We start from the raw sequence: 17,713 nt of genomic DNA, 5'->3' as shown, positions 1-17,713 counted from the left end.
GTTAATTGGAAAATAGCAAAATGAAAGTGGAAGTCGCTCAGTTCTGTCCGACTCCTTGCAACCCCATGCACTATACAGTCCATGGAATTCTCCAGGCCAGAATACTGGAGTGGGTAGACGTTCCCATCTACAGGGGATTTCCCAACCCAGGTCTCCCACACTGCAGGCAGATTCTTTACCAGCTGAGCCACAAGGGAAGCAAAGTGAATCGCCTACTATAATTTGTGTTAATAACAAAGAGCTATTCAGATGATGTAGATGGAGCTAGGTTTTTGCTTGTATATGTTTAGACTATTTCTGGAAGGGTAATCAAAACCTCAGAGGTACACTCAATAATAGCTAGAAGTTTGAGTTGGGGGAGAAAGAAATTTTCTACTAAAATGCATCTTTGTACCTCTCAGATATTTTGTCATGAACATATATTAGCTATTCAAAATATTAATAAATTGAATTCGGCAACAAATTCCTGCTTGCAACTAATCCCTTCCTCTCCTCCGCTACCCCTGTATTTTTCACTCACTTATTTGTTGTGCTTGTATATGTATTTGTATCACCTACAAAATCAAGAACATCTTCAGGGCTGCAACTCTGTCTCTATCAGGTTTCTATCTCCAGCATCTAGCACAGTGTCTTACACACAGCAGGAGAATTTTTTTTTTAAGTGATGTCTTGAAGACCGATGAAGACTTTTTCATGGAAGAAGTCTGGTTCCTTGATACAGCAGCTGAGCAGGGCTGCAAGACCTTAAGAATATTCTACCTTGCAACATGTCCTTATTCTTTAAAAGAAGGGAGAGAGAGACAGAAAAAAAAAATAGAGAGACACAAAGAGAGAGAGAAAAACTGAGACAGACTCAAAGATCAGACTAGACTTTAGAGCAGTGCCGCTAGGAGGAATACATTTGGGGGGGGAAATAGTATGATCATGTGACTAGATGGGAAGGAGATCATTTAAGATCTTCCATAAAGAGCCTCTTGATGAAAGTGAAAGAGGAGAGTGAAAAAGTTGGCTTAAAGCTCAGCATTCAGAAAACTAAGATCATGGCATCTGGTCCCATCACTTCATGGCAAATAGATGGAGAAACAGTGGAAAGAGTGGCTGACTTTATTTTTCTGGGCTCCAAAATCACTGCAGATGGTGATTGCAGCCATGAAATTAAAAGACGCTTGCTCCTTGGAAGGAAAGTTATGACCAACCTAGATAGCATATTCAAAAGCAGAGACATTACTTTGTCAACAAAGGTCTGTCTAGTCAAGGCTATGGTTGTTCCAGTAGTCATGTGTGGATGTGAGATTTGGACTATAAGGAAAGCTGAGCACCGAAGAATTGTTGCTTTTGAACTGTGGTATTGGAGAAGACTCTTGAGAGTCCCTTGGACTGCAAGGAGATCCAACCAGTCCATTCTAAAGGAGATCAGTCCTGGGTGTTCATTGGAAGGACTGATGCTGAAGCTGAAACTCCAATATTTTGGCCACCTGATGTGAAGAGCGGACTCATTGGAAAAGACCCTGATGCTGGGAAAGATTGAGGGCAGGAGGAGAAGGGGACAACAGAGGATGAGACGGTTGGATGGCATCACCGACTCAATGGACATGGGTTTGGGTGGACTCCGGGAGTTGGTGATAGACAGGGAGGTCTGGCGTGCTGTGGTTCGTGGGGTCACAAAAAGTCAGACACGACTGAGTGACTGAACTGAACTGATGATCTAAACAAAAGGTAAATGCTGAGAGGAAAAGTAACTTGTCAGGAAGTCCACTTTTTAAGCATTCTATTGTCATTTCTGTCCCTGTTCATGGTGGGTTTACCTAAGACAGAGGCTGCACCTTCAACAGTTAAGTGTCAAGGCACAGGTGTCTACATTCTATAGCAAATTCAGTTGATGCCATCTCAGCACACCGACACTGCTCGCTTCCTAAGGGTAGGGTTGGCAGACACTTTTATTAGCAATCATCTCTGCCACCTTCTGATTATCTACAGATTTAAGGCCACATAATCATCCCCTGCGTCACAGAGAGGAGGGGGGTGGGTGGAAACTAAGAGTCTCTAAATCCCTCCTAACACTTGCTTCTTCCCTACCAGCAAGATTAGAGCAGTCAACAGCTGTGGGCATATGTGCCCAGAACAGACAGGCTGGACTGGGCTGTCCGGAGCCTGAAGAAGGCCAGTTCTCAGGGCAATGCTGAGGACCCCAGGTCTGTTGGTCCAGGCGTGTCTCTCTGAGACAGTAGAGGGCACGTGACCAACTCCTAGGGGCAGTGAGCAGGCTAGGGACCCGACCACGGCTAGGAGGGCAAAGCCAGGGCTCCCATTCCTCCAGCTATGCTGAAACAGACTGAGAGGAGACGGTCCTGGGGCTACAGGTCCTGGAATACTACAGAGGGTGAAGACGCGACCCAGGAGGCAGGGAGTCAATCCCACCGCAGGAGCATCTGCTCCGTGGGGGGCCGCTCGGGTTCCCAGGCCAGCATCCCACCGTGGACCGAGGGCAACTATAACTACTACATCGAGGAGGATGAGGATGGGGAAGAGGAGGAGGAGCTGTGGAAGGACGAGCCGGCCGAGGAGGAGGACCGACAGCCAGGGGAGGCCGCCACCACCGAGCGCGCGGAAGGCGGCGGCGCCGACACTCCACTCGTGTCCACCACGCTGAACGTGAACGTGGGCGGCCACAGCTACCACCTGGACTACACGGAGCTGGCCTGCTACCCCAAGACGCGCCTGGGCCGCCTGGCCACGTCCACCAGCCGCAGCCGCCAGCTGGGCTTGTGCGACGATTACGAGGTGCAAACGGACGAATACTTCTTCGACCGCGACCCTGAAGTATTCCAGCTCATCTACAACTTCTACTCGTCCGGGGTACTGCTGGTGCGCGACGAGCTGTGCCCGCGCAGCTTCCTGGAGGAGCTGGGCTACTGGGGCGTGCGTCTCAAGTACACGCCGCGCTGCTGCCGCATCTGCTTCGAGGAGCGGCGCGACGACCTGAGCGAGCAACTCAAGATCCAGCGCGAGCTGCGCGCCCAGGCGCAGGCAGAGGAGGCGGAGGAGCTCTTCCAGGACATGCGCTTCTATGGGGCGCAGCGGCGCCGCCTCTGGAACCTGATGGAGAAGCCCTTCTCATCGGTGGCCGCCAAGGCCATTGGGGTGGCCTCCAGCCTCTTCGTGCTCATCTCCGTCGTGGCGCTGGCACTCAACACGGTGGAAGAGATGGAGCAGCAGCCGGAGCGCGGCGAGGGCGGCGGCAACCCGCGGCCCTTTCTGGAGCACGTGGAGACACTCTGCATGGCCTTCTTCACGCTCGAGTTCCTGCTGCGCCTGGCCTCCACGCCCGACCTGCGGCGCTTTGCGCGCAGCGCCCTCAACCTGGTGGACCTGGTGGCCATCCTGCCGCTCTACCTGCAGCTGCTGCTCGAGTGCTTCACCAGCGAGGACCAGCTGCGCGTCAAGGGCTCGCCGCGGGAGCACGACCTTGAGACGATGGGCCGCGTGGGCAAGGTGGGCCAGGTGCTGCGCGTCATGCGCCTCCTTCGCATCTTCCGCATCCTCAAGCTGGCGCGCCACTCCACAGGTCTGCGCGCCTTTGGCTTCACGCTGCGCCAGTGCTACCAGCAGGTGGGCTGCCTCATGCTCTTCATCACCATGGGCATCCTCACCTTCGCCGCTGCCGTCTACTCCGTGGAACACGACGTGCAGGGTACCAACTTCACCAGCATCCCGCACGCCTGGTGGTGGGCCGCGGTGAGTACCATGGCCCGTGACCTTTCCCTCTCGCTTCCCCAACTTGGCAGAAGCTGCTGCTCTCCTTCCTGAGTGATGCCGCCCTCCTTGCTTTGTTCCATCATCTTTCGCCTGCCTTGCTTAAGGGTCATTGCTTTCTCGTTCTCACTGTCCTCAACCAGAAAATATAAAGCAGTAGCAGCAAAACAGGCTGGGTGTGAAAAAGCTCGAAAGACAGTCCAGGAAGAAAGACGAGTCCAAGAAGCTTGCCGTGGTCCTGACGTGATGCTAGGAATCTCCAAAGCTAGATTTAGTTTTAATACCCCTGAGAGGCTGATTTTAAGCAACAGTGACTGTTCACTGATGAAGCCTGATGAACTTCATCATCATCACTCCTGTTATCTGTCACTTACTGAACACCTGTTGTCCCGAGTGGTTTATAATGCTTAACTTATTTCAGCATCACAACCATGTGAAGTGGCTAGGATCACTATTTTTTAAAAGGAAAAAATTCCTTCAAGTGTTGAAGGAAACTGTTGATGTCTGCCGGGGAGGAAACAAGACCTGGCTGAAGAGTGTCAACCCTCACTGAAATTTCACCAGTTCTAGCTAAATCTGAGCATCTAACTTTGAAACTTGCTCTGGGATCACAAAAATTACTTCTGGACTTGGCATTATTGCCCCATTTTACAGCTAGAGGAATTGAGGTGCAGAGAAATTGAATGTAGACACATAGATAATAGCAAAGTGAGGATTGGAATGCAAGCCTGCCCAAATGCAAAACCCATGCCCTTTCCCCACCAAAACCCATGCCCTTTCCACACCCCAGCACTGCCCTTCTCAAGCTTGAGTTTTTCTGCATTCCTTGCTTAATTTGAAGTTAGTGCGTGAGTTATTTCTGTCATTATTTTCTTTGGTGTTTGCCTTTTATAATAATTTATGCCAGTTACTCAAATATCTGTTTCTCATGTGCTAGACTAAATCCTTGGAAAAATCCCTGAATGCCTGGAAATGTTGATTGGTTCTTAAGTCAATGAATGAACTGACATATGTGCATAGGAAGGGGCTTTCTTGGTGGCTCAGTGGTAAATAATCCACCTATAATGTAGGAGCCATAGAAGATGCAGGTTCCATCCCTGGGTCAGGAAGATCTCCTAGAGATGAACGTGGCAATACACTCCCATATTCTTGCTGGAGAATTCAATGGACAGAGGAGCCTGGTGGGCTATAGTCCATAGGGTTGCAAAGAGGGGGGCATGACTAAAGCGATTTAGCACACACAACACGCCACATGCACACATAGGAAAGAACTAGGTGTATGCTTTCCTTATTTTTTAATTAGCTTGTTTGTAATGCTTTTAAAGACAATAAGCAAATATAACCAGTTTTGGCTGTGTTAGAAAAGATACTTTTGACATTAATATTGGATATGTTATAACCCACAGTCTGGTGTAAAATTCTGTTGTGAACCTACTCAGGGCTCCTACTAATAGTGTAGCATAGTAAGATGGAAAATTGAGGTTTAGGTTCCAGTCACAGATCTGCTAATAATTAACTGTGACCCTGCATAGTGTGTGGCCCTTTCATTAACTGTGAAACCTCGCCCCCTTTCTCCCTGGCCTCAGTCTTCTCATCTCCAAGAGGAAAGGGTGTAGAGCTCTACAGTTCAGTGAGTCTCACTTGCCTGGAAAGCAGAGCACTCACATGTACAACAGGGTTTGTGAGCTTTCCTTGGTGACAGGATGATGTTCTGCTCTTCCAAATAAGCATTTGAGCCAAATGCTGCTCCTCTGATCATATTCCAAATGATGAAAGGTCATCCCCATAGTAGATAGCCATGTGTACAGATGGAACTAATGGAGCATGATTTATCCATTATTGGATAAATAATGGATTCATCTAATTTATTGAAAAAATAAATTTTTTATTTATAAAAAAATTGTTTATAAATTTTGGCCAATGCCTTGGCCAAACACATGCATTAGCAAACAACATTGATGTTAGAGATGAGTAAAGCAAGGAGGGAAAAGAGAAAATCCACAGGCTGATAACATAAAACCAAGTTGTAGAAAGTCAAGTTTTCATTCAGCCAAATATCTTAGAAGGCTAGTGTTTGTAAGCTGGACTTAGTGGACTCTTTGATACTGTATTTTTAATGCACAAAAGGTTTTTTTTTTACCTTTTGTATATTAAAATTTATGATGAGAAGTCTGTCGCTAATGAGTTTCCTCTTTAAAAAATTTTCCTGAAGTGAATGCTTAATAATCTCCTTTAATGTCTTGATCTGTTTGATATATAATACTTAAAATTTTTTCAACTAATCCCCCTTTTTATATTAACTAAAAGTTGATATTTTCAAAGATTGGTAATTTGGTAACTTCAAAGTTGGTATTTTCTATCGATTTGACAATAAAAATTGAATTATCATTCAGTTTCTATCTGTTACACAGTTTACCAATTATTACTTTTACCAGTGTGATTTTTCTTTTGTTATCTCTATAAGGCATGGTTTTCATAGGCCAGAATTTGCACATGTCAACTTGCTATTAACCAACCTTAACCTCTGCCAATGGCATTTATCCATTTTGTTCTCTAAGAATTAGTTATACTAGTAAAAATCATTATGAATTAGACAAAAGACTGATTGCCTGTATTTGTTTCTGAACTAACCTATGATAACAATGAGAACAACTCCCCTTGAAGATTCCTCAGGACCAATATATTATTAACCCAATTCATCTATATATTTCTGATAACATTGCATATTGTATACTAAGGGCCCTTATTTGCAATAAAACAAAGAGAAAAGAAGATGCAAAGTAAAAAGATACATAAGATTAGGACCAAATCTTCATGTAACTCTCAAAAATCCATTTTCATTCACTGAGCAAGATTTTTTTTCCCTCATAGAGTTTGCATCCTAATGGAGAGAGATAATAAATCATTTCAAATGTCAGTGTGTTTTTATAGGATAGCGAGTGATCTGGGTGGTAGAATCTACCTTTGATATAATAGTGGAATAGTCAGAGAAACCTTCCTGGAAAAGAGGACATTTATTAAAATTTGAGTGGTGAGCAAGCTGTGAGTACTGAGCCCCCGGGGCCTAGAATCAGCAAGGTGCCGCAACTACTGAAGCCCATGAGCCTAGAGCCTGTGCTCTCCCACAGGAGAGCCACCGCAGTGAGAAGCCCACGCACTGCAGCTAGAAAGGAGCCCCCGCTCTCCGCAACTAGAGAAAGCCCTCACGCAGCAACAAAGATCCAGCACAAGCAAAAATAAATACATAAATACAACAGTGTGCACATATATTAAAAAAAAAAAGAGCTTGACTGGTGAGAAGCAGCTCATCTAAACAGGCATGACCGAGCAGACAGGAGAATCTGAGAAGCAGAATCCTAATGTATGATTATGATATCATACATCTCGTAACTTAAAGAATTTTGAGCACACACCCATGATAACTGTGTAGTTATTCATAAATTATAAGCAATCTGTTGCTGTAATAATGACGCATTACAAACCACCCCAAAATTCTGTGGCTTAAAATGTCCAGCATCTTTTTGGCTCATGAGTTTGCAAGTCAGCAACTCGGGCTGGTTTCAACCACAGGATTCTTGTCATTTGGATTGGTGTCAGCCACTCATGTCCCAGTCTGACAGTCAGCTGGCTGACATCTGGGATGAAGAGGGCGACTAGGTCTTTCCTCATCCAGGTGGCATGTATCCATGGCTGTGGCAAAGGGCAAGAGAGACAGAGTGTGCAAGCCTGATCATGCAAACTCTGATAAGTTTTGTTCTTGTCATATGCTCAACACATTGGCCAAAGTAAGACACAAAGCCAAACTCCAAGTCAAAGGGCAGAGCAAATTAGCCCACTCACTGTAGGAAAGCACCACAAAGTTGTATGGCAAAGAACCTGGATACAGGAAGACATAGAGTCTTGTAATATTATCAACCTACTGCATTAAGGTATTACTTCTCAAATACATTGTATAGTTCAGAAAACATATACTCCCACATTGAAAATCTAAAGATGAAGTAAAGAAAAATAGTAGTGATATTTTCTTGCCCGCTGCAGTGCTGTAGCCTCTGAGGTATATTCACCCACGTTAGGAAACGGGTTCTCTCATCCCTCCTTCCATGTGTTTTTAGTGCTCTCGGACAACCCAGCATCTGACTTGTTTTTAATAATCTCCTCTGTCTCTATGCCAAGGATCCTGCAACTTTCCTCAGTAATTCAACTCAGGGTTTTTAAGAGAAGCATGGCAGTTTTCATTATTGTGGATTCTCCTATAGCTGCAGAACAAATCCCTCATGGACACTCACGTCTGGAGATGCTCACGCAGTAGCTCATCTGTCACATGTAGGTTATTTGTAAGCATAATGTGATAGGAAACATATGTAAAGTACTAGCTGTATGCTATCCACAGTAAATAGAAGCTACCATATCCGACCAGTTGATAGTCTTTATCACATGGAAACAATCATCTCTGCTTCCAGATTCATTTAGGGGAAAATAAAACAGAAGTGATTCCTTCTCTCCTGGGGAAAAGAGAGAGACTATGAGATGCACAAGAGGGGCAGCTGTTCAATCCTGGGAGAGCTCCTGAGCACGCAGATACACAGGCCCAGGCCCGGAGGAGCTCCAGCCGAGTGGAGGCGCCCTGGGTTGCCTGGGTGTGGGAAATGCATGGCGCAGCTTAACAAGCACAGTTAGCTCTGTGATCAAGCTGTAAGCATCGGCCTCGGTTGCAGCTGTGTTTCTGAGGAGAAAAGCAACAACGGGACGGTTGAACAGACCGTTTCCTTCTGAGCTTGGCAGAGCAAGTTAAAGCTGTGGAAACCAGATAGGAAATTATATCATAAACTCATGTCTTTAAAAACTAACAAAATCTCTTTAAAAAAAGAAAATTTATCTCTGGCTGAGGCATCACATAATTGTGGCCCATAGACTTTGTTCTTGTTTCTGTTTTCCTCAAGCATGTTATCATTTCTTTGCAAATAGGTGGCTCTTACAGGATCACTGAGATTCATTTTATTCTTGTCACCTGCTTGCTTGGAGAAGGCCCATTTGAAAGGTGAATCAGGAAAACAGAAAACAAAACCAGGGTATTTTAAACAGAGGGCATTTGATACAGGGAGATTGATACATAGGCTGGAAGAGCAAAAGGGCGAAAATGAGATAACCTAAAGATTCATAAGTATAGGAAACAATATTGGCCCCAGAATTAGGGGAGCAAATAGGAGAGGGCAGAGTTACTGGAGAAGGCAATGGCACCCCACTCCAGTACTCTTGCCTGGAAAGTCCCACGGATGGAGGAGCCTGGTGGGCTGCAGTCCATGGGGTTGCTAAGAGTCGGACACAACTGAGCAACTTCACTTTCACTTTTCACTTTCATGCTTTGGAGAAGGAAATGGCAACCCACTCCAGTGTTCTTGCCTGGAGAATCCCAGGGACAGGGGAGCCTGGTGGGCTGCCATCTATGGGGTCGCACAGAGTCGGACACGACTGAAGTGACTCAGCAGCAGCAGGAGTCGCTATGGCTGTGGCCGACGACAGGACACCCAAGATGGCACCACGAGGCTGGTGCTGGGTTTGCTGAGAGAGGCCTGAGCCGTGGCTCTCTGTCATTGTTGAGGGATGATGACAGAAACCTGATGCAGCAAGAGAGACCCTCGCTTCCTCATTCCATCTTCTAGGCTCCCAACAGGGTCTCTCACTGGCAGAACCTCACCACAAGACAGCAGGCAGGGGAACCTGGAAATTGTGGTTTGCATCCTTCCAGTTGCTGAATTACAGAAAAGCACCCAGAAGGGAATGGGGCTTGAGGCCGAGAAATAAGGAGTAAAGGCTTGGCACAGAAGGCACTGAAGTTCTCCTGGCTCCTTCAGAAATAGCACAGGAGCCATCAACTGGGCAAAGGCTCTTAGGCACCCTGGGGATTTTTGCTCTGGTGGACTCCTGATTTTGAGGTGGTCGCCTTTTAGCTCTGTAAGCTCTCCCTGTTGGCCAATATAACTCGAGTGGGACATGATAGAATTGTAGAGGATAGGGAGAAGTGCCAAGTAAGCTGAGCATGTGAAGGCATCATCATTCTTGTATGCAAAGGCCAGAGTCCAAACTGGCCTTAGCTTCTGGACAGCCTCCCCCTTATGGTACAATTCATGCACATCTCAGAACTTTCATACACACACGAGACTGGTTGTGCTCTTCAAGGAGATTACCCATGACCTCATTCTAACAGGGCTTCCACTGATCAAAACATTTTTTGAATTCCACTGAGGAATTGTTCCACTGAGCATTTGTCAAAACATCTGCGACATGTCTACTTACTTCTTCATAGTGGGGTTAAATCTTTCCCTTTATGAGGCTGGATTTAATGTTTTTAAATAGTCAAGACCCTTGATTTTAAGACCTAAGGTTAATCCTCAAGGCGGATAAGAACACTTGTTTCAAGATCATACCACTGAATTCTCTGTATAGATTATAATCCCAAGAAGGAATTCCTAAAATATTTCTAGTAGCCACAGCCACATGAGTAGGCTAAGTACAGTTTTTGAAGCTAAATTCGTTAAAGGACAACATGAAGTATGCAATAATCTGAGCCAGAAAACATTACTCTTGACTACCTCAAATTCTTTGGGAATTAAGAGAAATTAATTCTTTGGCAAATCAGTTTTGTTCCTTGAAATCATTATTCCTGGATGTAGGGATTACTGGGTGCTAAGACATAATCTTGGAGTAGGAAACGGCAACCCACTCCAGTAATCTTGCTTGGAAAATTCCATAGACAGAGGAGCCTGGTGGGCTATAGTCCATGGGGTCACAAAGAGTCAGTCACAGCTGAGTGACTGAACACAAGATGTAATTTATGACGAGGTCACTATGAAGGAACTAAACATTCCTTGCTGAAGGAGAAGTTCAAGTATAGTTATTCTAAAGTTTCAGAGACAAATGGGATGCTTGTCCTCCTTGTAACATTTAGCAGGTCAGGATTTGCTGACCAGTGGGTGAGCTGCTAGGGAAAGGCTACATTCTGGCTTTGGGAACCCAAGAGCTAGGAAAAATATGTTAAGTTTTCAACAGAATGGTAGAGTGGCTGAGCCAGTCAATTTTTTCAGTGTATTAAGATGGATGGTGGAAATTTCGGTCACATGTGCAAACCCAAATCCTGCTAAAGAGAGAACTTGCTCTGTGAGGTCACTGGAGTCATTCTGGGACCTTCCATTTTTAATGCTCTCTCAGGGAGAAATGGTTTGGTCTGTGGAATGTAGAGAAGTTTCCATAAGCCAAGGAATCCTGGGTTCCTCTGGAGCCAAGAAGCAAGAACCAGATCACCAGTTAAGTCAGATTATCCCCCAAACAGGCAGTGCATAAATTAGCTCTGCATTTTGAACGAACTCTTCAGAATCAGTCATACAGTCTCCTAGCAGAAGAGATCTCTTGTCTAAAAATAGAGATCCAAGACACACAAAAATATTTAGACCATATTATGCACATCAAATATTGAATCTTTCTTCAGCCAATTCTCTTTGCTTCTGACTTTTCACTCAAAGTTCAGCCAAGAAAAATTAAAAAAGCAAGAAGTTGGGGTTGGGAGAGAATCAAAGCCAACTGTGGGGACTGAGCAAAGGTTTAAATTAGGCACTTTGTCTCAGTTATTTTCCTTCCTGTGTATCCTCATGTTTCCAACCCCCCCACCCCTCCCAGTCCTGGATCCTTGAGGGGCTGGTTTAGATCAAAGTCTCTGCTTTGGCCTTTCATGGGTGCTTCCTGATCTGAACTACCCCTTCCTGTCACTCACCCTTTCATCCAGACTCCAGCTAAGTTGACTGACTAAACACAAAGAGGTGTGAGTAACAGGGTTAGTGACATATGGAAGCTGTTCACACACCTGGATAGAGAGCTGATGCAGTTTTTTTAAACTTTTTATTTTATATTGGCTTGCAGCTGATTAACAATGTTGTGATCATTTCAGGTGCACACCAGAAGGACTCAGCCATAGGTATCCATGCATCCATTCTCCCCTTCCCTCAGGCTGCCACATAACATTAAGCAGAGTACTATGTGCTGTGCTATAGGTCCTTGCTGGTTACCCATTTTAAGTATAGCAGTGTGTACACATCCATCTCAAACTCCCTAACTATTCAGGTTCGTTTATGTTCTGTGAGGCCAATGACAAGAAACACACACACATACACACACAACGCAAACTTTTCTTTTCTTTTTTAAGATTAGCCCATGATCTTACTTTATCACTGTCTCTCATCACCCTTTAACCAGAAGGTAGGAAAAGGAGATTCTCTACTGGAGACGTGGTGTCCCATCCAGTCTCCCCCAGCAGCATTCAGCATGAGTCTCTTCCCCAGGCTGTTGGACTAACAAGCACAGCTAACATTATCCCTGATATCCCAGTGCCAGACACTCCTTCAGGTGGCGCTGGTGGTGAAGAACCTGTCCGTCAGGGCAGGAGATGTAAGAGACGTGGGTTCAATCCCTAAGTGGGGAAGAGCCCCTGGAGAAAGGAATGGCAACCCACTCCAGTACTCTTGCCTGGCAGAGGAGCGTGGCGGGCTACAGTCCATGGAGTCACAAAGAGTCAGACACAACTGAAATGACTTAGCAGCCGCAGCAGCCACTCATTTAATTCCCTAACAACCCTCAGAGGTTCACACTATGATTCTCTCCACATTTCAAAAGTAGAAACTGAGGTAGAGAGCATTCAGGCCACTTACCCCAATCCCACAGCTGTGGCCTAGGGCTGCACCTGCTTTCTAACCTAGTCTCAGATGCAGGCTTGAATTTTCCCACTAGGGGAGGAGCATCCCCGCACCCCCCACCCCCTCCAGTACACACACATCCTCTGCAGGTCTCTCTCTGGAGATGGAGTAGTTAGAGGTGGCGTGTCACCTGTCCCAAGAGGAGTTGCAACCTCCCGCTTTGATGGGCTGCATGAAGCTCTGGTTCTTATCAGGGCCACCAGATTTGCCCAGCTGGCCTACTTGTCCATTTCATTCTAACTCATCAATCACACTTTAAGTTCAAACTGACCCTTACGTCATCGAAACAAAAAGGTTTACATTTCTAAGCTAGAGGCTGTCTCTGTAGAGACCCATAGGGTGATCAGATCTGTGCATTTATAACCGTATGCTGGAAAATTGTGCAACAACACAAACCGATGAAGCTGACACTGCCCTCTAGAGTTGTGCAAGGCAGTCTTTTCAACTGTAATCAACAGCCCTGCCTAAAAGACTTCTAGTAATTCTGCCAAGAGTCTGGGGACTAACGGGAGTCTCAGTATATGAGGCATAAAAAACAGGCCCCGAGAGATTTTCCTGGGCTTTCTCTCGCTACACTAACTGATAACTAGTCCCGTGGGTATCTGCATGTTAAAACAGAAGCTTGTTAACCTAAATACATCTCTAATTAGTGGAATTTAAAGCAGTGACAAGTGTGATGGGAAGGATTTCATGCAGGGTGAACATATTTGTGGTCAGTGATGTCTTACAAAAGTCCCTTCGAAGAATAATGAGTATGTTTCTCCAGACATTGGCAATTAAAGCACCTTAAAGATAAAATATCTCATTCAGACTACCTTAAAGCTCTGAGAAGTATGAGTTCAGTTCAGTCGATCAGTCGTGTCCAACTCTTTGCGACCCCATGAACTGCTGCACACCAGGCCTCCCTGTCCATCACCAACTCCCAGAGTTTACCCAAACCCATGTCCACTGAGTCGGTGATGCCATCTAACCATCTCATCCTCTGTTGTCCCCTTCTCCTCCTGCCTTCGATCTTTCCCAGCATCAGAGTCTTTTCCAATGAGTCAGCTCTTCACATCAAGTGGCCAAAGTATTGGAGTTTCAGCTTCAACATCAGTCCTTCCAATGAACACCCAGGACTGATCTCCTTTAGGATAGACTGGTTGGGTCTCCTTGCAGTCCAAGGGACTCTCAAGAGTCTTCTCCAACACCACAGTTCAAAAGCATCAATTCTTCGCTGCTCAATTTTCTTTATAGTCCAACTCTCACATCCATACATGACCACTGGAAAAACCATAGCCTTGACTAGATGGACCTTTGTTGACAAAGTAACGTCTCTGCTTTTTAATATGCTATATGAGAAGTATGAAAGTTGCCCCTATTTTAAGGATGAGAGGAGGACAACAGAGGAGGCTGATTTTAATGTCTTTTGTGTGCCTGATAGTATGAAGCACTTTATAATTTTTTTTTCCCTGAACTTTAAACATTTTATTTTGTATTAGGGTATGAAGTAAAGTGTTAGTCAGTCAGTCATGCCCAACTCTTAGCAACCCCATGGACTGTAGCCTACCAGGCTCCTCTGTCCATGGAATTCTCCAGGCAAGAAAACTGGAGTGGGTAGCCATGCCTTTCTCCAGGGGATCTTCCTGACCCAGAGATGGAACCTGGGTCTCCCACACTGAAGACTGATTCTTTACCATCTGAGCTACCAGGGAAGCCTGTGTTGGGGTGTAGTCAATTAGCAAGGTTGTGGTAATTTCAGGTGAAAGTGAAGGGATTCAACCATGCATATACATATAATCATTTTTTTATGTAGCCTTCATGAGAACCCTGAGACTTAGTTATTATCCTCCTGTTTTATTTTTTAAATTAAATTACTTTTAAAATTTTAATTGGAGTATAATTGCTTTATAATGTTGTGTTGGTTTCAGCTGTACAACTCCGTGAATCAGCCATAAGGATACATGTATTCCCTCCCTCTTGAGTATCCCTCCCGAGTATCCCTCCCGCCCATCCCCCACCCCACCCTTCTAGGTCACCACAGAGCACTGAGTTCCCTGTACTGCACAGCAGGTGCTCATTAGTTCTCCACTTTATACAGTACTCTCGCCTGGAAAATCCCAAGGGCGGAGGAGCCTGGTTGGCTGCAGTCCATGGGGTCACTAAGAGTTGGACACGACTGAGCAACTTCACTTTCATTTTTCACTTTCATGCATTGCAAAAGGCAATGGCAACCCACTCCAGTGTTCTTGCCTGGAGAATCCCAGGGATGGGGGAGCCTGGTGGGCTGCCCTCTATGGGGTCGCACAGAGTCGGACACGACTGAAGCGACTTAGCAGCAGCAGCAGTGTATATATGTCAACCCCAATTCCTCCCACCTCCTCCCTTCCCCCCTTGGTGTCCATGTGTTTGTTCTCTATGTTTCTGTCTTTATTTCTGCTATACCATTTTTCTAGATTCCACATATATGTGTTAGTATATAATATGATATTTGTTTTTCGTTCTGACTTACTTCAGTCTATGTAACAGCCTCTAGGTTCATCCACATCACTACAATTCACTCAATTTCATTCCTTTCTGAGGTTGAGTACTATTACATTGTTTATCACTACCATACCTTCTAGCTTCCTGTTTTGGATGCAAGGACCAAGGCTTAGAGATTCTGAATGCTTTGCCCAAGATCACTCAGCTGGGAAGGATCAGAGGAACCTAGGTCTGACTGGTTCTAAGCCCAAGCTCTTTTTAGTACATGTACCATGTAGGCAAGCCCACGGACCCTGTTCTAAATCTGGCCCCAGATGAAAGAGGCAGAGACCTACATTCCTTGAGCCTGTTCTATGCTGGGAACTTCATGCGCATGCTCCTCTGTGCCCTTCACAACAACCCTTTAGAGTAGGTATTGCCTCCTCTGTATTGTAAGAACATGTATAAGTGATGGTCAGGATTTAAACCCAAGCCTTTCAGCTCCAAAGCTTGTATTCTTTCCATGACACAAGTCTTGCAGGCAAAATTCCTGGTACCTTCGAAAGCTGGCTCCACGGGGAGCTGTTACACGACCCACAGGCACCTTCAGGGGGATGGAAGACACCTTCCTACCTGGTTCTCGCTTTTCCTACGTCTCCCTCTCGATGCTAACAATTCCATTCTACTTTCCCTCCCTCACAGGTGAGCATCTCCACTGTGGGCTATGGAGACATGTACCCCGAGACCCACCTGGGCAGGCTCTTCGCCTTCCTCTGCATTGCTTTTGGAATCATCCTCAATGGAATGCCCATATCCATCCTCTACAACAAATTCTCTGATTACTACAGCAAGCTCAAGGCTTACGAGTACACGGCCATACGGAGGGAGAGGGGGGACGTGGAGTTCTTGCAAAGAGCCAGAAGGAAGATAGCAGAGTGCTTGGCTGGAAGCAACCCACAGGCCACCCCAAGGCTAAATAATTAATATTTCTTAGTACCTGTGGCTGGTTGAAGCCATGACTTCAAGGCTTCATTCCACTTTCCTTTTTTTTTTTTTTTTTTTATTATAGGATTGACAGTGAAAGGGTATGTGAAGCAGACACACACAAAAGGCATTCAGTTCACAGAGTTCTACCTCTAGAAATGTTCATTTTGGCCCAAACTCAGACTGCCTCCTGCTATTCTTTAGTGATGTCGTATAAGAGTCTGACCCGCTCAATGACACTGATATTGAAAACTCCTCGAGAGGAGCAACAGTTCCTTGTATTTCTCTTGTAGCTTCTTGTGGCTTTTCAGCAAATACTTTTAGACTTGAGCTGACTTGAATTTCCTGGTTGAAATAAAAAAAAAATTCCTAATTGTCTAGAGAGAGGGAGTGTTGCAGCAGGAACCTTTAGACCAACCTCTGTCAGAAATCCAGGTCTCCCAGCTGTTCGATTTGGGACAAGTTACTTTTAACTGTCAGAGCCTCAGTTTCAACTTTAAATTATACTTTAAAAGGAAAGCTTTCCTTACAATATCAGCATGGGGATTAGGGATGATCCTTATAAATGTTCAATAAATGGTAGCTGTTAAAATTGTTAGAGCAGGTATTGTGTGGTCAGTTCTTGACTGGTGATTCTCATTCAAGGGAGATTTTGACTCCTCCTCCTCACCCCTTGCCCTAGTACATTTGGCAAAGTCTAGAGATGGTTTTGACTGTCAACACTGTGACAGAAGATTAGACGGGCTACTGGCACTAGTAGGTAGAGACCTGAGTTACTGCTCAACATGCTCTGGATAACCCTATCACAAAGAATTATCTGTCCCAAAATGTCAGCAGTGCCAAAGTTGAGAATCCTGGGCAAGCTGTAATGTGGGTGCCCCAGACTTGACTTGTGAAACATGCCTGAGGGTGTTAACCCCCTCCCTTGACAGGAGCCCCCACGTGTCCCCACCTCTCAGAGCCTCCTCTCCTCCTTTCCATGAACAGACAAAAGCAAACAGAAAAATCCTCTGCCTTTGGACAACTGTTCTGAGCTAAGCACTGAACGAAGTGAATTAAGTGAGCACGGCCCTCTGTTCTGGGTGCAATCTGTGGGTCAGAAAACCAATTCCTACAGGTTCTTTCTCTCCCTGTTCCCTTGTCCTTTTAATTCTTTCCTCCCTGCACAGGACTGTTGGCAAGTAAAGTCCTGGGCATTAGAGGCACTTTTGAATGGAACAAAAAGAAACTTCCTCTGTAACAAGGGGCTTGCCATGCTGACCATCAGTTTTGTCCAGGGCATGATCAGACCTCCACTTGTGTTGTAAAAATAAGGGTAACCAAGGGATTTCCCTGGTGGTCCAGTGGTTAAGACTCCATGCTTCAAATACAGGAGACATGAGTTCAATCCTGGTCAGGGAATTAAGATCCCACATACTACGTGGTGTGACCAGAACATTAAAAAAATTTTTTAAGTTAAAAAAAAAGAGTAAACATTTTGTGCATTCTTACACTCACAGGCACTATGGACTGCACTTTAGAATATATAACTCCACTTACTCCTTCATCCATCCCTACATAAAGTGTTATATTCCCTTTTATACTCAGGAAGAAACAGCCTCAGAGAGGTTAAGTAATGAGGCCAAGTTCACACAAGCAGTAGATGGTGGGACTGAGCTTTGGCCCAGGTGTGTCTGATCCCTAAAGCTCTTGCTGAGAGTCTAAACTGTTGGTTCTCAGACTGTATCAGCAGCAAGTGGAGGATTTGTTACACACAGTGTGCCAGGCACCCCCCAGACTGATTCAAGAGGTCC

The 17,713-nt window shown here is 45.4% G+C and overlaps 1 protein-coding gene across 1 annotated transcript; it reads left to right on the top strand.

Moving 5' to 3' along the window:
- The first annotated feature begins 2,319 nt into the window (after positions 1-2,319).
- KCNV2 (potassium voltage-gated channel modifier subfamily V member 2) lies at positions 2,320-15,920 on the top strand. The gene is made up of 2 exons (XM_068974746.1): positions 2,320-3,735; positions 15,639-15,920. The coding sequence occupies exons 1-2, from the start codon at positions 2,320-2,322 to the stop codon at positions 15,918-15,920; spliced, it is 1,698 nt and encodes a 565-aa protein (XP_068830847.1).
- Positions 15,921-17,713: the final 1,793 nt, after the last annotated feature.

Source organism: Capricornis sumatraensis, chromosome 6 (assembly GCF_032405125.1).
Source record: "Capricornis sumatraensis isolate serow.1 chromosome 6, serow.2, whole genome shotgun sequence".
Lineage (NCBI taxonomy): Eukaryota > Metazoa > Chordata > Mammalia > Artiodactyla > Bovidae > Capricornis > Capricornis sumatraensis.
This window is presented reverse-complemented; position numbering and strand designations above follow the sequence as displayed.

Bases quoted from the DNA above. Each gene is read 5' to 3' on its own strand.
- KCNV2 (XM_068974746.1), top strand. From the start codon at position 2,320: ATGCTGAAACAGACTGAGAGGAGACGGTCCTGGGGCTACAGGTCCTGG. The intron at 3,736-15,638 runs GTGAGTACCATG...CCTCCCTCACAG, and splicing joins ACGCCTGGTGGTGGGCCGCG to GTGAGCATCTCCACTGTGGG.